At 44.0% G+C, this 19339-nt stretch overlaps 1 protein-coding gene across 1 annotated transcript in view; it reads right to left on the reverse strand.

Moving 5' to 3' along the window:
• LOC138293098 (complement factor H-like) overlaps positions 1–19339 on the reverse strand; it is a 595692-nt gene that overhangs the window by 505621 nt on the left and 70732 nt on the right. Inside the window, exon 5 of the mRNA XM_069232110.1 lies at positions 14620–14823. Coding sequence (XP_069088211.1) covers positions 14620–14823 — 204 coding nt within the window. The remainder of the gene's footprint in view (positions 1–14619; positions 14824–19339) is intronic.

A 19339-nucleotide genomic window follows, 5' to 3' on the forward strand; every position in this document is an offset into this window, starting at 1 on the left:
ACCACTGGGATCATGGAATTGTACCAACAATGCCAGGATGGCATAGAGGGGGCAATCCCATGATCATAGACATGTTACATGGCCATATTCGGAGTTACCATTGTGAAGCTACATATAGGTAGTGACCTATATGTAGTGCACGCGTGTGATGGTGTCCCCGCACTCACAAAGTTCAGGGAATTGGCTCTGAACCATGTGGGGGCACCTTGGCTAGTCCCAGGGTGCCCTCACACTAAGTAACTTTGCACCTAACCTTTACCAGGTAAAGGTTAGACATATAGGTGACTTATAAGTTACTTAAGTGCAGTGTAAAATGGCTGTGAAATAACGTGGACGTTATTTCACTCAGGCTGCAGTGGCAGGCCTGTGTAAGAATTGTCAGAGCTCCCTATGGGTGGCAAAAGAAATGCTGCAGCCCATAGGGATCTCCTGGAACCCCAATACCCTGGGTACCTCAGTACCATATACTAGGGAATTATAAGGGTGTTCCAGTAAGCCAATGTAAATTGGTAAAAATGGTCACTAGCCTGTTAGTGACAATTTGGAAGGAAATGAGAGAGCATAACCACTGAGGTTCTGATTAGCAGAGCCTCAGTGAGACAGTTAGTCACTACACAGGTAACACATTCAGGCACACTTATGAGCACTGGGGCCCTGGGTTACCAGGGTCCCAGTGACACATACAACTAAAACAACATATATACAGTGAAAAATGGGAGTAACATGCCAGGCAAGATGGTACTTTCCTACACTGTTAGGGGGAGTAATCGAGCAGGAGTAATCGAGCAGACATCAAGCATGCTCGAGTAAGATATAAAAAGGCCCAAAGGGTGGTAAGGGGTGAGTGGGATGAAGATAACTGGTGCAAATTACTCCAGACCCTAAAATTAAGAGACAATCAAGCCTCTTGGGAAATAATTTCTGGTGGGACTCGTAGTTTGGGCATTTCAAGGCATTGTAATATCGCACCTGACAGGTGGGAGGATAATTTTGGTACTTTATATTCAGGGAGCTCCAATGATGTGGGGAAGGGTCCATGTGGTCCTTTATATCAACAAGTAGAGAGCCCCACAGTAGATCTTAACACAGTTGATGGAGTAGAGAATTGCTGCATAGCTTTGGGAGAGGAAGGTGTGGTAGAGGGCTCTACATCTTTTTTCTCACTAGAAGACATGTTGGCAGCCATAGACAGCTTGAACCCCCTAAAAGCTCCCGGCCCGATTAAATTCCTGGGGACGTGTATAAATCTGAACCATGAGTGTAGGCTGTGTATATAAATCTCTTATTGAATGCAATAGCATGCGGGGGCAAAATGTTGGCCACTTGGAAAGGGGCTGCAATCATTCCAATGTATAAAAAAGGAGACGCAAGCAGCCACGCCAATTACCGCCCCATGAGTCTGCTGGATAATCTTCAAAAGATATTTGCTAGGCAGGTACTCGACAAACTGTTGGACTGGGCTAACAGTGAAAAGGTCTTTACCCCACTGCAGGCAGGATTCCAGCCTAAGACTTGCATCTTCGATCAGCTATTCAGGTTTGTAGATCTGTATTGCAAGCAGGTTCTCCTCCAACGTCAGAGGCTATATGAAGCCTTTGTCGATTTACGCGCTGTTTCTGATTTAATTCCATGTGACTACCTGTGGGAAGTCCTAAGGAAGATGGGAGTTCCTACCAGTTTGGTTGACATTTTAATGAGGTTACATAGCGAGAACTATGCACAGGTCCATTGAGGGGGGCATGGAGAAGTGACGTCCCGGATCCCTATTTGTCAGGAGGTACACCAAGCATGCGTGTTAGCCCCTACACTTATTTCCCTATACATGAATGATGTCACCGAATACCTTGAGCAGTGCATAAATGATTCTCCCACTATCAATGGAGGGAAAATTCCTATCCTTTTGTTCGCTGATGATTCATTGCTAATTTCCAAGTCTCCATTGGGATTGCAAAATCTGATGGTAAAATTCGGGTCTTTTTGTAAAGATAGGGGGCTGGAGATCAACTGTTCCAAAACCAAGTATATGGTTCTTGGGAACCACACAGCAAGAGTAACGAATATAAGAATGGGAGATTCCACTCCTGATAGGGTGTTGTTTGACTATCTGGGAATTACCTTGTCTCCAAAATTAAATTGGGATTCACAAGTAATAAAAAGCTCTGTATCATTATCGCACAGATTTACTGCTATCCTTTGATTTGTTAGGGCTACAGAAACCCACTCTACTTCACCAGCCCTTGAGGCTTATCGAGCAAAGGCCCTGATTGCAGCTACCTACAGTGCAGAAGGTATGCTAATACTCATAGGCTAGACATAGTTGAAAATAACTTTATTAGGGCGATAGCGACCATACCAACTAGTACCCCACTTACTCCCCTGAGATATGATATGGGTATTAATAGGGTGACTGACTCAATACAATTAAAACCCCTTCTCTACTAGGTACGGGTCTGGTCTACCCCTGACTTGTCCACATTCAGTTCGTGTTTAGGCCACCTGGTAAAGCTGGATACAGCCCGGAAAGTTCCATGGCTGAGCTTCGTTCATGATTGGTATAAAAAGCTGAAGCTCGAGATATTTTGGGACCGACCAAATCTGATTCGCAGAGAAGATAGACAGGATTTCAAGGCAGCCTACTGGCAATATATCAGGGAGTGGCAACTGACCAGGGATAACCAGGGTAGCCTTACAGAACTGTATCTGGAGTTTGAAGTGATGCCAAAATATGGAGACTTTTTGGATTATGTTACCCCCCCCAAGGGCTAAAAGTCTGTATTTGCATTTCAGATATGGATGTTTGCCAATGAATGTTTTTTGTAGTTCCTGGCAAGGGAGTAGGACGTCTGTCTTATGTCCTGTTTGTAAATCAATGTCTGAAATGGTTAGCCACATTATCATCGTCTGCCCAGGTCACCCAGCCTCTAGGCGGCAGTGGCTTAGGCCAGTCTGTCTAGCGCTAGGGATTGAGGATTACTGAGTGGCATTGCGCTGGTTCAGGAATAGTACAGATAAGACCATAGTTTACCCAATGATTTCTCCTGGTAGCATGGACTGGAAGAAACACGATTCTGGTTCGAGAGGGGGTGGAGGGTATAAACTCTCTCTAAGTAAATTATGGTCTTTCTTAAGTTTGACAACTGCACTGAGTTCCCCACACAGATTGACAGTTAGATAGCCTCTAACAAGTGTATTGAGGCCAAAGACCGATGAGCATTGGCTCCATTGGGCTACCATCTGACAACCATGGATCGTAATTTGATATTTCCTAGGAGTGGATGTATTATGCTAAAATCAAGACTGTTTGATATCTTGAATTGCATGCATGCATACTTTGTTGCTCTTGGTTTCTATTTTTAGTTGAGTGTTTGTAGATTAATGGTTTTAAATTTCTTCCCCCTATATAGAAGGAACTTAGGGCCACATGTATGAAATTCAGATTCTGGGACTCGCAAATTGCGAGTCAGAGCGCACTCTCACACTGTTGCAAAAGATGTGTGTGAAAAGCCAAAATGTCTGTTGATAAAAGATTAACCACCAGTGGATGTCTTTGTATGTGTCCATCTTAAATAGTTATAATACTGAACTACAAACAAATTCTATGTGCCAAGAGCATTTATAACATGTGACTGTTTACTTCTAGAATTTTTTGAAGATTTTGAGACACTGCAGATTATTGAATAATGTATAATGTAGGGCTGAGCCACTTACAGGTGGTTGAACTCACACTGGATTCGCAAACATGTCTTTGCAGTGCTTTGTCATTGTGGTCTCAGGAAAGTGTGCTGTACATTTCAGCAAACGACCTGAGAGTTGTCTTATCAATGGTAAACGGGTCAAATTTCAGACTTAAAATTACGGTTCATCTGAATTCTTTAAGAGGGTTGTCCCGTTAAAGTGAATAGCATACAAACTCTGGAGTCTGTTTAAGACTTTAAAAAAGGAATGACAGTTTTAGAATGTACGTAGGCATCTTCTTTGTTTGGTGGATTTGTTTGGTTTGGAGAGTGTACAACAGTAAATGGAGTGCAATATTATTTGACAGCATGTGGTCAAATTAGTCATTTATCACAGGACTGGTGATATTAAATTGGCTCCAGGTGTAGCGTAGTGAATTACAGTTCTCCATCAGCTATGTACGATGAGGTCACCATGACTAGAGGATGTCATCAGTGATGTCATCAATAACATCATTTAACATGTCATAAGTGATGTAATATTTGGTCATAATTAGTACATGACAGGGGCACAAGTTATAGTTAAACTATACCTGTCAAATTTCAGTGTTTGTTTTTGAAATGTTAGGTCTTATGTGACTTCATCACCTAATTATGACACAACTTTAACCTATGTTTTGTTTGTGAATTTCTAGGGATTTTGTTTCTATAAAATGTCTAATTACCATATCGAACTATAATGTCACTTTAAACTTTGTTTTTTTTATTGAATCTGTTTTTTATGTAAAGTATGGTCCTGTTTCCATACATAACAGAAACATCACTTCCACCTTTGTTTTGTCAGTGAATTGCTGAGGTTTTTTTTTATCATATTCTACATTCAGACAAGGTAATTTATTCTTCCTGTGGGGAGAACCTCTGCAGATGGTGCATGGCAGTATGCATTACAGGACTGGGTAGAAAGCCTGGCTTCTGACTAGACATTGTGCTCAACTCCGAGAAACCATCCACCCTGACTCTTCTTCTGTGTGTATAACAGCAACTGAATGCATACTTTTACTTTGCTTTTTTGAATGTAGTTTGTTATACTTTTCACACTTTTTTGTTTTTTTTTCAGTTGAATACTATTTTAAATCTTTTTTACTTTCTTCCTGTTGTATACGGAGCACTTCCTATGGAGCAGTCTGTTGTCTTTTAGCCACTCGACTCTAGTGCATCTCAGGACAAGCTATGGTGTTGGGATGAACAGCCCTCTGGTGCTTCCACGTGCCCATGGTTCCCATGGAATATTATCCATCTTTTCTTCTATGGGGCACCTGGTTGCACAAAGTGCACATAACCTCCTGCATGCTTTTTTTTAGGCCTGCTGGAGGTTAAATAAACTACCAAGTGCCATACTACTGATTCTTTCTTAGGCCTATGGTAATATGGTGCTGCAGAAGTTGACAAAATGACAATAATGTGAACAATGTCATCATCTCCTGAGGCCTGGCAAATGTCATGATTGGTGTCTCCTGGTGTCCTGTTTTGTGTGAGGCTACGATGGACTGTGATTGTATTTACCTCAAACTGCCTCTCTAAAACACTAATATGGTAATGATGTTGAGGAAAACCATTTGAGATTGTTACTAAAGGATATGGGCTTATTCTCTGAATAAATCAAATGGCTACTTTCATTTTAATTTTACACTATTTTTGATGTTGCATAGGTACTATGGTACTTGCGAAGGTATCATAGTACCAATAACAAAGTGCAATGTCACTCATGCAGGTCCTTTACTTCCTTTTCCTCACCCCACGGGAGTACCACACTACACAGTCATTTAAAAAAAAAGTGCTGTTTACTGTGTAGAGGTCATTTTAATTATGCTTCAGCCAAGGCACAAATTAAGTTTCCTCCCAGGCACAAATAACCACAATCTCTTTGTTTTAATTAAAATGTCTTCATTTCTAGGTGTTGCCGTGAGATGGTACCCGGAAATATTACTGCGGTACCTATGTCTTTTATTAAAGTCACTTTTCTATGGTTCCTAACACTTTGGGGGTCATTCAGACCCCGGCGGGCGGCGGGAGGCGCCCGCCTGGAGGGAGCCGCCATATGGCCGCTCCGCGGTCGAAAGACCGCGGAGGCCATTCTGGCTTTCCCGCTGGGCTTGCGGGCAACCGCCAGAAGGCCGCCCACCAGCCCAGCGGGAAACCCCTCCCCACGAGGAAGCCGGCTCCGAATGGAGCCGGCGGAGTGGGTATGTGCAACGGGTGCAGTGGCACCCGTCGCATATTTCAGTGTTTGCAAAGCAGACACTGAAATACAAAGTGGGGCCCTCTTACGGGGGCCCCACGACACCCCTCACCGCCATCCTGTTCCTGGCGGTCGGAACCGCCAGGAACAGGATGGCGGTGAGGGGGTCGGAATCCCCCATGGCGGCGCAGCAAGCTGCGCCGCCATGGGGGATTCCCAGGGCAGCGGAAAACCGGCGGGAGACTGCCGGTTTTTCCTGGTCTGACCGCGGCCAAACCGCCGCGGTCAGAATGACCTGTGGGGCACCGCCAGCCTGTTGGCGGTGCTCCCGCATCCCCGGCACCGGTCAAGAATGACCCCCTTTATGTTTAAAGCTTCAAGTAGTTTCTCCCTCTTGGAGGTAATTTTAGATCTGTTGCTCATTGAGTGCTGACCTTTCTAACTCTGAGCCTTATTTTTTGTATATTTTCTTCTTTTAGGGAACAGCATAAAAAAGATGGCGTCTGGAGGAGATAATACACCACCCCAGAATCCTCATGATGTTGAGGACGAGGAACACATTAGAATGATTCTTGAATCTGTCGACTGGAAGTTCCTCCAGATCCCTGCCAGAAGAAGGTCAGTATCAAGATTATCACTTACAAAATATGCAATAGGGCAGTGGTTCCCAACCAGTGGTCCGGGGAACCCTGGGGGTCCACGAAGCCTCCTCTGGGGGTTCGTGACAGTTTAGAAAATTAAATAATATTAACAGATTATATTGCCAGCCTTTAGAAATGACTCAGTGGGGGTGCCTGGATTCGAATAATGATTCAGTGGGGGGTCCCTGGGTTTCAGTAATGCTAAAGTGGGGGTCCACAAAAGTGAAAAGGTTGGGAACCACTGCAATAGGGTCTTTAGCACAGGAAAAATATAGCTTCGGGAAACAAAAAGAAGCACAGGAATAAGCATAACTTCAGGATTAACAGCATGTACAATCACTGAAATGCAGGGTTCAAAAAATAATCCGTTGCAGCAAAGCATCACTGAGAGGAAGCTGTAGGTTCATCAATGTTTGCTGCTTTTGGGGTACCTGAAGAACTTTTAACACCAGGACCTGTCTTATAGACAAGGGACACTGTCCCTGTTTCTGCCATGGTGTATTAATGAAATATGGAGCAGGTATTTGAATCAGCCGATCCTTCTTTCTCTGTGCAGGCGGCATTTGCCTGCACTTCAAAAAGGGGACAGAGATCCCGCTGCAGGCAGGTGAAGTGAGTGGCTTCACCCACCTGCAAGTGGATGTCTGAGGGGGTTGATCAACAGGACCCCTTTAACTCATCTGTAAGTCTGCTTGCATGGGAAGCACTGGGACTGTGCTGCTTTGTTTTAAATGCACTATGAGTGCACCTCCTAAGGGATGGTTGGTAAAGTGATTACCTCATTTGCATGAGGCTATGCCCTGTGCAAATGAGGGGACACCCTCTCACTATAGCAATGGCACTCCATGGGTGTCAGTGCTATTAGTATTACCAAAGGGGCCATACTAGTGTATACTGCACCGCTAATACCAAGGTGTATCCTAAGAAACTCGAAGTGGGTTCATTCACCTGCTGTTTCCCTAGGGCACTTTGCATAATATGGCTCCTGGAGGTACCATGACACAAGAAATCTTACACCGATCCTACATTGACCACCATAGGAATGTACTGTACAGTGTGTAGAAAAATGATTTGTGGGTGAACAAAGTGTCACACCATGATGAAACCTGGTGCTCATCCATCAGGTTACATGCCAAATGTATTTATTTTTTCATCCAAGTTTAGAGTTCTTGTTTTTCCCCTGTCCTTGCTCTTCCCCCTGTAGAGAATAAACGGAGAGCCATGCGGGCTCTCCTTGTGTGGAGAACGTGCTCTGCGTGTCCGGGAGGGGCACGGAGCACCAGTATATAATAAAGTGAGAGCTGCGGTGACGCACTCTCGGGTGTGGCTTTGAATCATACTAAGTCTCCGTGTGTCTTTGTTCCTCGCCGTGGTCCCAAATCTACAATGGCGACGAGCGGGATTTCGATGTCCCATGCGTTTAGACAAATGTACCTCAAGTGAGGGATCAAAAAAAAAAAAAAAAAAGAGGAAGAATAAAACCTACCGGAACTGCGGCGTCGGCTGCCTGGAAGGAAGAAATCGACCGCCTGGTGTGGTGCCTGCCGGAGAGTGCGCGGCTTGATCCCTGCCTTAAAGAAAGAAATCGACCGCCCGGTGTGGTGTCGGCCGAAGTGTGCGCGGCTTGGCCCCCTGCCCGGGGAAGCCGAAGACAGCGAGCGGTGAGACACGCCCTGCCCCGCCCCAGAAAACAAAAGAGAAACGCTCCGTCGAGCGTTTTAAATAGACTATCCTGTTGCCGGGAGATCCCGGTTGCCGTGTGCACCACGTGGGGTGACACGCCTCGTCGAGCGCGCCTCTATCAAGCGTCCTGTTGCTGGGAGAGCAACCGTGACGCAGGTGCGGGCAGATTGAGGGAATTGTTAAAGAAGAGTTATACCGCTGCGAAGAGCAGCGAGCTGAGTGTTTCCCTGGAGCTGGGGAAACAAATTGAATTGGTGAAAAGAGAGCAGGACTACTGTGTCTGACCACAGGAGACAAGTGCCTGTGACGGCTGGAGGCAGTAGTGGCAGGCAGAGGCCTGTAAAAAAAAAAAAAAAAAAAAAAAAAAAAAAAGAAGAAGAGGAAAAACTAAAAAAAAAAATAATAAAATAAATAAAGAGAGTTTTTTTTCCTCTCTCTTATACATATCAGTGGGGAACAACAAGTGCAAATTCAGTGTGGATGAGCCAGGATTCAGTTAAGATCAACATTCTTCTAGTGACAATAAATAAAAAAAAAAAAAAAAAAAAGTATAATTTATATTTCTGTGAATCAGGAGAGAGGGCGAATATGAGTGCCCCCCCCCAGGACAATGCTGATCCGCCACCACCACCACCAGGGAACCCCCAACTCCCAGGACAGTTGAATAACAGTTTGCACTCCTCAATTACGTCGTTACCACCGTTTAGCCAGCTGATTGACCCAGCCACTGCTGCGCCTAGATGGCGTTTATGGATAAATCGCCTTGAAAACTATTTTTGTGCAACTAGAGAAACGGATGGGGCCGTACGGAGGTCCGTGATGCTGTTGATGGGAGGAGATGAACTGCAGGAGCTGTTTGATTCTCTCCCTGATACAGGGGACAAGTCTGATTTTGATGCAGCGGTAACTGCTTTAAATAGACACTTTGATCCTCAACTTAATTCTGATTTTGAACGTTTTAAATTGAGACAGGCGCAACAGACAGAAGTCGAATCAATGGATATGTTTTATGCCAGGTTGAGGAAGCTGGTGAGCTCGTGCACGGGACTCAACCAGCAAGAAGAAATTCGAGCGCAAATTATCCAAGGTTGCCGATCCAATGCTTTGAGGAAGCTTATTCTTCGACAGCAGGGTATGTCACTTGACGATATTTTGATTCTTGCGCGGTCGCATGAACTATCTGCGGTACGAGCAGACGCCATGGCAGCTGTACGAGGCCAGTCCTTAGCGGCAGCATCTTCAAATCGTGCTGTCCAGGTTAAGGAAGAACAGGTGGATGCTGTCCAGACACGCCAGCCAGCGCCGCGTAAACCAAACGTGGCCAAATCCAATGACAGGGTTTGTGGAAGCTGTGGATATGAGCACCGAGCGAACATGGGGTGCCCGGCGAAAGGACAATCGTGCAACCGCTGTGGTAAAGCAAATCACTTTGCTAAAGTGTGTAGATCCCGATGAAATAAGCCAGCAGACATGAAAGGAAAAGATGCTAGCGTTAGAACTGTATCCAAAAGCACGGAAGAAGTAAGGGACCATGTCATGGTGAGTGGCTCAGCGTGCGATGAAGACGAAGAAGAAGATATATTTGTAATTTCTTTCACGGGAGGGAGGCAATTAAAGAAGAGACCGCCTCCCATGAGCGATGTTCAGGTAAATGGTATGCCTGTATCCGTACTCATCGATACAGGGGCATCGGTCAATGTTATGGACGAAACTCTTTTCAAGAAGTTAATACCGGCCCCGATACTTACTCCAACGTCGACAAAAATATATAACTATGGAGGACGAGAACCCCTTCCTCTCAAAGGAACAGTAGAGGTGTCAGTGCACAGCGAGGGTAAGTCAACGGATGCAAGATTCTATGTGGTGACTGGGGATCGTGGCACGCTACTAGGATGTCATACGGCGGAAGAGTTAGAATTGGTGTTCTTTGCACGTCAAGTTCATGACACCCAAGTCGAACAACTCCTCAGTGAGTTCCCGCAGCTCTTCGAAGGGTTAGGACGGCTGAAAGGAAAGCGCATCAAACTGCACATAGACCGGAGTGTGGTTCCGGTGGCGCTAAGACATCGTAGAGTACCATTCCATTTGCGTCCTGCTGTTGAGAAAGAATTGCAGCTGCTGGAAGACCAAGGAGTCATCGAAAAGGTAGATGGGCCTACGCCGTGGGTGTCACCGTTGGTGATCGCGCCAAAGCCTAAACAACCGGGGGCGATTCGTCTCTGTGTTGATATGCGGCTGCCGAACAAAGCCATCAAGAGAGAGAGACATATAACGCCCACAATGGACGATATCATTGCGGATCTGAATGGGGCCCAGTGGTTCTCGAAACTGGATCTTAACGCGGGGTACCATCAGTTGGAATTAGACCCTGGAAGTAGGAATATCACCACTTTCTCAACCCATGTGGGGTTAAGAAGATATAAGAGACTAAGTTTTGGGGTATCTTCGGCTGCTGAGGTTTTTCAGAATGCAATCAGAGAGACATTATCTGGATTACCGGGAGTGATCAACTTAAGTGACGACATCTTGATACATTCTCGGACGAGAGAGGAGCATCATCGCCATCTGAGATCGACTTTGCAGAGGTTAGCTAATGCGGGACTGACGTTGCACAAAAAGAAGTGTGCGTTTTATCAAACATCTGTAGATTTCTTTGGTTACATATTCTCAAAAGATGGCCTGCAGGTGGATCCACGGAAGGCAGAGGCGATCCGACAAGCCCCCATTCCACAAAGTCCCACGGAAGTTCGTAGTTTTCTAGGAATGGCCACGTATTGTGGAAGGTTTATACCACAACTTGCTACTATGTCTGAACCTCTTCGACAGCTCACAAAAGGGCAACATCGCTGGGACTGGACTCAGGAGGCCCACAAGGCATTTGTAGACATTAAGGCTGCACTGCTTGACAGGTCCACAATGGCCTATTTCAATCCCCGCAGGAGAACGGAAGTGGTGGTGGATGCAAGCCCCGTTGGGCTAGGGGCGGTGTTATTGCAAGAACAGAGGCATCAAGAATGGATCCCTGTTGCATATGCTAGTAGGGCTTTGTCAGCGGTAGAAACCAGATACGCACAAATTGAACGCGAAGCGCTGGCTATTCGATGGGCGTGCCGCCATTTTCACCTCTATTTGTATGGGCATGAATTTCAGGTGGTCACTGATCATAAGCCGTTGGTGTCGTTGTTTGCGGGCAGTCCACGCCTTGCGCCCCCGAGAATTGAACAATGGACCGTCCTGCTTCAGCCCTATCGCTTCACAGTCGTGTATCGCCCTGGGGCAAGTAATCCTGCAGACTATCTATCTCGGCACCCTGCTCCACAAGCATCTGATGCCCACCAAAAACAAGATGAGGAAAGCACCGAGGTCTTTGTCAGCATGGTTGTACAGTCGGCATGTCCCAATGCTCTGCTTATTGCTGACATCGTCGCTGCTACCCGGGATGACGTGGTGCTGAGTCATGTCAAGGACGCGTTGACCCATAAGAAATGGAAGTATTTTCTCGAGAAATCTAGTATGTCATGCCCGAATCAGAAGTTGGCTATGCAAGGTATATGGAAGGTGCGTGATGAATTATCTACAGATAAGGATGGTTTAGTCTTAAGAGGAAGAAGAATCGTACTTCCACAATGTCTATGGTCACGAGTGGTTGAGTTGGCTCATCAAGGACATCAGGGTGCTGGGAAAACTAAATCGAGGTTACGTGCCAAAGTGTGGTTCCCTGGCATGGATAAACAAGTGGAAGAATTGGTGGGGAAGTGTCACTCCTGTATTATCACATCGATGGAACCTCCGAGTTGCCCCGTGGCAACCGAACCGGCCACTTTAAAGCCGTGGACAAAGGTGAGCATGGACTTCGGAAGTTTTCCGGATGGAAGATTGACGGCTGTCTTGATCGATTCGTATACAAAATTCCCTGTGGTCGAGTTGGTATCCTCTACGGCGTTTGAAAATGTAAAACTAGTTCTGCAAAAGACATTTGCATTGTTTGGTCTGCCCGACGAAATTAGAACAGACAATGGGCCTCCATTTCAAGGACAAGAGTTTCGCGCGTATCTTGATGGGTAGGCAATTCATCATCGCAAGATAACGCCCTATTGGCCTCAGGCGAATGGAGATGTTGAAAGGTTTATGCGGACTTTGAATAGGGCTTTCCGAATTGGAGTTGAGCAGAAGGAAGACAGTGAACAGTCTTTGCATCAGTTCCTGAGTGCTTATCGTCAAACGCCTCACAGTACCACTGGGTGTGCTCCATCTGCTCTGATGTTCAAGGTGTCTCCACGTGACTGCATTCCCGCTGGTGCCAAATGGAAACCTCCTGCGCTGGATGTCAAGGCAACTCAACGACGACGAATAGTCACTAATCAGAAGGCCAGTGTGAAACGAAGATCTAAATATCAAGGGTTTCAAAAAGGCGATCGAGTGGTCGTAAGATGTAGGAGAGGAGGAGGAAAGTTTAAGACAACGTTTGAGCCTGAAGTATGGGAAATCATCGGAGTAAAAGGGTCCATGATAACTGCGTCCAGAGGTAGACAGAGAGTGACCCGAAATGTGTCACATTTTCGGAGGGCTGGCCGGAGAGAATTGGAAGAAGAAGAAGAAGAATGCGAGATGGAGGATGCTAATGGGGGTCCTTCCATGACATCTAGAGAGATGGAAAGTACATCTGGATCAGCTGTAACTGAACAAACCCAGCCTAGTTGTGTTCCGAGCATGGGAATGTGCCCACTAGAAGTGTGAGGTATAACTTACGCCCTAATCCTGCACCAAGCAGCAAGCTAAAAGACTTTGTTTGTCAAGTTGACTAGTCATAAGCTACACATCATCATCATCTTTTGATGACGGAACACTGTTGGAGATTAATGGGGACAGTGTGAGAGTGTCTCCAGGTGTCGAAAGAGGACAGTGTGAAAATAGGGTGTACGGGTTGTTACAGAATTGCACTGTTTGGGTTTTATTGTTTAGTTTGTTTCTTTTCGTTTTTTTCAGTTCATCCATCTCCATGTGGAGTAAAACATGGGGGTATGTAGAGAATAAACGGAGAGCCACGCGGGCTCTCCTTGTGTGGAGAACGTGCTCTGCGTGTCCGGGAGGGGCACGGAGCACCAGTATATTATAAAGTGAGAGCTGCGGTGACGCACTCTCGGGTGTGGCTTTGAATCATACTAAGTCTCCGTGTGTCTTTGTTCCTCGCCGTGGTCCCAAATCTACACCCCCCAAACAGACAAATATATACAAATTAAAAAACACATAAAAAACAAGGTTCAAAAATAGACAATTTTTTGTGTTGTGTCATGTATGTCAATATGTTTTTGATATACTAATAGTAAGAGTAATGCATCTATTCCCTCTAAAGAGTGGAAAACTATGCTGTATCTAATAAGAAATAGTTGATGAACGTTTAGTTTCCATGCTCCAATGGCGACATGTTTGCACCATAATTTAAGAGTGTGTGTTTTCTGTTGCATATATTTTGTATTGGAAATGGACGTTTCAAATACAGATTTGACACATTAACTTTGTATGTGTGCTTTGGAATGTAGCACATATACAAAGTCAGAAAAAAATTGTAGAAATTTCAGCTCTGAGGAATCAGAAGACCAGGACCTGCAGCCAGCCTTTCATATGTAGGCAACCCCTACTGCACATGGCCTTCAGTCATGTGCTTTGTGTGTTAGCTACCGGGCTTGGCCTCCAGGTCCTTCACCAGAGGAGGGCAATGTCCACTGCACACAGCCAGCCGGGCCTTGTGGCCAAGTCCCCTCGGCAGATATCCAAACTCTGAGTACGGCGCTGTCCTCAGGGCCTGGCCTTTGGCCAGGTCATGCGCCCACCCCCACAACAGGCAGCAAACCATACCAAAGGCTTCTAACCTGCATGTTCATCTTCCTATATTTGTGTATATGTGGGGTATCAGATACTGTATTAATGGTTTGATTCTACTCCTACAGTGCGCCTCACTATTCTATTGTCAGTTGCGGCTGTCTTGTAATACTTGAGTGTTTTTATCTTCTACAATCAGCATAGACTAGGAATTCTCTTGATCCTTAGTAGAAAGTGCAGAATCTGTGCAGTACCCATTTGGAACCAAAGGTTAACATGTGAGCAATGCTAATGTTGTGCTATATTTAAAAGAAGGCTAGTCGTTCAACTGCCTGCCGATATTTACAGAACATAAAAAATTGCTTAATATGGGGTCTGGCTTTGAATTTCATCCTAACAAAATAACAACAATAATAACAATAACAATAAGACTAACCATAATAATAATAATAATAATAATAATAATAATAATAATAATAATAATAATAATAATAAATGATAATAATAATAAGTAGTCTTCATTAGCCATGAGTTGGCCCATTAGAGTTTATAAATTACTCACGGAGGCATCTTGGTGTAGGGGACCATCCTTCATCAGTACATGTGATTCTTCCAGATTGATATCCTGATTCAGTTGCATAGTTGCTATGGCACTCATAATCAATTTCTCTTCCTTTTGACATTGGAAAATAGTAACTTCGATAGTAACTATAACTCCAGGAGCTCAGTTTTCCATTTTCTATTTCTGGATATTCGCAAGCTTTCCCTAGGAAAAAAGCAAGACATTTAGGCCTGGTTCCTGGTATCAAAATATTACTTCATCATCAATGCTTCCACCTTGGAATGTGTTCAAGAAGTGTCCAAGGTAATGCATTACCATGTTACTCTTCTCTTCGATTTCAAACATTTGACCGAAGATGTATTTTTAACCAAAGCTCTAAGTTCTGACTGAGTCACTGGCAGCATTTTACCAAATTGTAATGAAAACTTAATTGATATTATGCATTGTTTTACTATTAACCTACATCACGGGAACTCAAGAATGACTTTTGATCCATTGAAGCCAGTTTGGAGGTGAACAAGGAATCCTACATCATGTAGGAGAATAATTGGAATTCATTCAAAATCTCATTGAGAAAGACAACATCTCTAAAACATACAAGTATTGTTTCCGCATTATTTTCAGGTTCAGTGTCCCATCCTACAGTGCAAATAAGAACATGCCCCCAAATGGATGTAACGGATAAGATGGCAAAAAATGATCACCATAGTAAAGATCCTGAGGACTAACTTGACAGCACCCTGTCATGCCAAATTTTAAATTCCATTGTAATGAGAAGCTCAGTTATACATTACATTCAAGTTGTGTGTGCCAAAGGACGTAGACATTCAAGAAAGTACCAGATATCAAAAGTTCATACTTCCATGCAATGTAAGGCACAGTACAATAAGATCATTGCGGCCTCCTTTATTAGGAGTTCCTTTAAAGACATTGTCCACCTTCTCCAGCTTCTAGGGAAGACATAACTTATCTCTCTTGTGATTTATTTATTTTCTTTTTGCTTTGAGTTGTGTGCGTACCGACAGTTGTGTGCATGAGTGTTGTCCTATATTCTTCATAATCCTGGAAGCATGTCTTTGCAGCTGTTCATCCAGTTAAAAGCATTTCAGGGAATCAAAAGCGTGAGCCTGCAGTGGTGCATGCTAATTTCATGGCCCATTGATATCACTTTTTTCATTAGCCCCGCACCCTCCCTTACTTTTCTCCTCTGCTCTGCTCCCTCCCAGCAGTGTCCCTTCAAACTGTACTCCAGCCCTGCACTGTTCTGCATAAATATAGTACAGGTTGGCTTTCAGAAAACTATCCTTCTTTTTGCATGTCATGGAAATAAATATAGAGTACAGATGTTTTCCTGCTCAGTACTGAGAAGAAATTGACAAACTGACAGTGACAGAATATACAATCCTGGAGAAGATTGCTACATCACATAAACATCAAGTGAGTATATATGTATCTAGGGCACTAACAGGATCGGTAAATGCATAAAATACAAAATATTCCTTCAGTCCCGCTGTCTCCCTACAGTGTATCTTCCGTCCTGATAACTCCGTTGTTCTTTTTTCTAGTGTCTCATTCAATTTTCCTATCATCACTTTGGCGTGGTTCAGTGATTCATCAGCCCCACTTCCTCTGCAGCCTCTTCGGTCCTACATCTTTCATACTGGGCCCCTGGACTTCTGCTCCTTCCAACAGTGTCCCTTCACTTTTACCCCTGCTGGTGGGCTCACTTCTGAGGTGCACCCCTTATTCCCAACAAATGTCATTCTCTTCCTCAAATTTTCCTGCAGAATTGTCCTCTCACTGCAGTGTCTAATAAGATCCGCTCTCTCCCTACAGTGTTGTTTTAGACCTTCTTGTTTCCTTGCTTTGTAACAGTGGTAATCGAGGTATCCATCTAGCTGCATCATTGTGGTGTCTAATCACACCCACTGATTTTGGATAGTGTCACTTCATTGTGATTCCTTCTCCTCCCTATTCAGCTCTAAGCCTAACTGCAACACCCAATGGCCCAGATCAGAAAACATTCTGACTGTTGTTAGTTCATGTTCTTGTTGATGTGCTGAGGCAGTGCTTGATGAAAACTCCTCCTATCACCATATTATAAAAAAGGTTTCTGGAGATGATAATCTGTGCCAAAAACGTTTGAGCACATTTGTTATTTGGCATTTTGTTGGGGTGATGATGCGTTATGACTTATGGCTTTCCGGACCCCACAATAAACTTCTTAAGGAGGTCCTATTTTAAGCAGCGTCTCTCATTCAGGGCCTGAAGAAATATAATCACAATACCCCCTTCCTGATGGAACTCTATTAGCTTCCTTTGCAGACTGCATCATCTTCAAAACCCGCTGCATCATTTACAAAGCCCCTGCTTATCTTCTGGGACACAGCAAGATTACCATACTGTATACTAAGAAGTGTATGAAAGAACAAGGCAGAAGGCCTTTTCCAACTATGCACTGAGGATCTAGAACAACATCCCTGTATCCTACAGGAGTGCCAAAAAGCTGTTTCAATTCAGGAAAGAGTTGAAAACTCACTTCTTTAAAAAAGTCTACATTATAATTTATAAATTATCCACAACTCATCTACTTCGCCTGTCTCTCATTGACTTTTGGCTAGGTCTGCACTATAAAAGTACCATGTTATTTCAATTTGATGTGGTTTTAATGTACTGTGGTGTGTTGTTTTCTGTTTTAACTGTTTTGGTGTTTTGTGCTCTATTGTGTTTTATTTATGTTTTAATCTTGCTTTGTATATTTTATTATGTAGCGCTCTCTTGTTTACTTTACTTTTACCAACAAATACTGCTGCATTGCCAGCTAAAAGCAGCACATGCTTTTGAAGTTGAAATGATAAGCTACCATTTGCTGGTACAGGTGGTAAGATAGCACTGCTCAGGCTCTTCATCTATTTATTTAAGAGACAAGTCAGCCCAAAATAGTGGCAGAGACTGTGGGTCAGATTTATCAAGCCTTTCTGCCAATCCAGTGGTTCACAAAAAGTGATGCAAACAGGAACAAAATCCTGAATTGGGATTTATTTTTTGTTGGAAGTCTTGATTTGTGGTGGAAAGGAGCACTAAACACATGCCAAGAACTGGGCTGCACTACTTGTGTCAAAGGGTATCCCATGAGTGGTAAACAGTGTTCCAAAGCCTCCACACATGGGTTTTGCTGAAAAGCCCTATCTACTCAAAAAGGTAGACAGAGCTTTATAGAAAAATGTATACCTTCTCAAGACGGGCATACGCTTGTGATATTGTTATGTTACATTCCATTTATTGTTCCCACTGCTACCACAAAGATCCCCTTCACTGACACACATTCATGCACAAATATAAAATGAAGTTATTTTGAAAGCAGCACATAATTTTCCTAAACAAACAAGGTCCAAGTCTAGAAGTGAAGTTAGTTGCATCTTATTCCACAACATGGACTCGCCACAAAGCACATCTTGCTCCCCTGCCTCTGGCTATGAGAGAGGAGCAGTGGCGTAAAAAAGGTCCCCGCAGCCCCCACGGTGCCAGGAAGGCCCGAACTCCAGGAGGCCCACTCAGCTCAGTTGTCTAGCCTGAGAGATCCTGAGTGAGTCTGGAGGGGGGGCCCTTCATGTACTATGCAGGGCGGCTCCCTCAAGTTTCGCTATGCCACTAGATAGGAAGGTGGATAGGTGGCACAAAGATTTGACCAGGAGTCTGAAAGGATGGCAAAGCTCTCAACAACTGAAAGTTTCTTGGTCTCAAATGCTAGCATTAAATCCATAAATCTGTTCTTAATAACACATATCTGGGAGAAACGTTATGTTCTGCTTTTTCAAGAGACAGGGACTATAATCATGAATTGGAGCTAATTCACAAGCATGCAATCACTTTCCTAAGAAGGACTCTGTCTTTGTTTTGTAGACTTATGCATGTCTGTACAATAAAGCTATTCACAACTGTAAACTTAATCATAAAATAATCTACACATGTCATAACATCCGCAGAAGCAGGGTCTCTTTGGGATTCCATCTCAACAAATGTGTTTGATGGCCTTTTACATAATTCAGACGACTTTTAATTCCAAACTTTTTTTACACTCATGTATTTCAATTGGCTGACTTTGTTTACGTGTTCTGCTTGTCAGCGTGGACCTCTTTTAAGTTTGTTTTTAGGGTATTTTAGTGTTTTTACTCCTTTTAGTAGTCTTTAGGGTCTACACTTTATTACTGGCAAGGGGAGTGTGTCTTAAGGACCCTTTTAGTAACTGGGTTGGACACCCCTGTTTTAGCTTAGTTTTACGGTTTGTATCTTATTCACATTTTATGCATGTTTTTATTCATGTTAGCAAGACTGCTTCTAGCAATGACTTTTATGCATTTTATCAGCTCTTTTATTCTAGAAAAGGCAAGGAACACGCTGCTCATTTAATCTTCCTTTGCACTGCACATAAGCAGTATTCTTTGTCCAAGGCTGTTAAATGTGGTACTCTATGTGCTAATTGTGTTGTCAGTTCAGGAGCCAGCTTCTATCTCTGAATTATGGACTGTGATCCCAGTGTGACAGGGGTTATTTTATAAACTACTCACTGACCCAAGGAGGGTAGAGGGCATTCCAACCATGATTATCCTGGGACGCGTGCTGCACAACGGACACTTTTGCTTGTTCTGAACTTCCAGCTTCCCGAGAAGATTGCCATCTAAACAACAGGCAGATTCATGATATTCTATCCAGTTATGGG

This window comes from Pleurodeles waltl, chromosome 4_2 (assembly GCF_031143425.1).
Source record: "Pleurodeles waltl isolate 20211129_DDA chromosome 4_2, aPleWal1.hap1.20221129, whole genome shotgun sequence".
Taxonomy (NCBI): Eukaryota; Metazoa; Chordata; class Amphibia; order Caudata; family Salamandridae; genus Pleurodeles; species Pleurodeles waltl.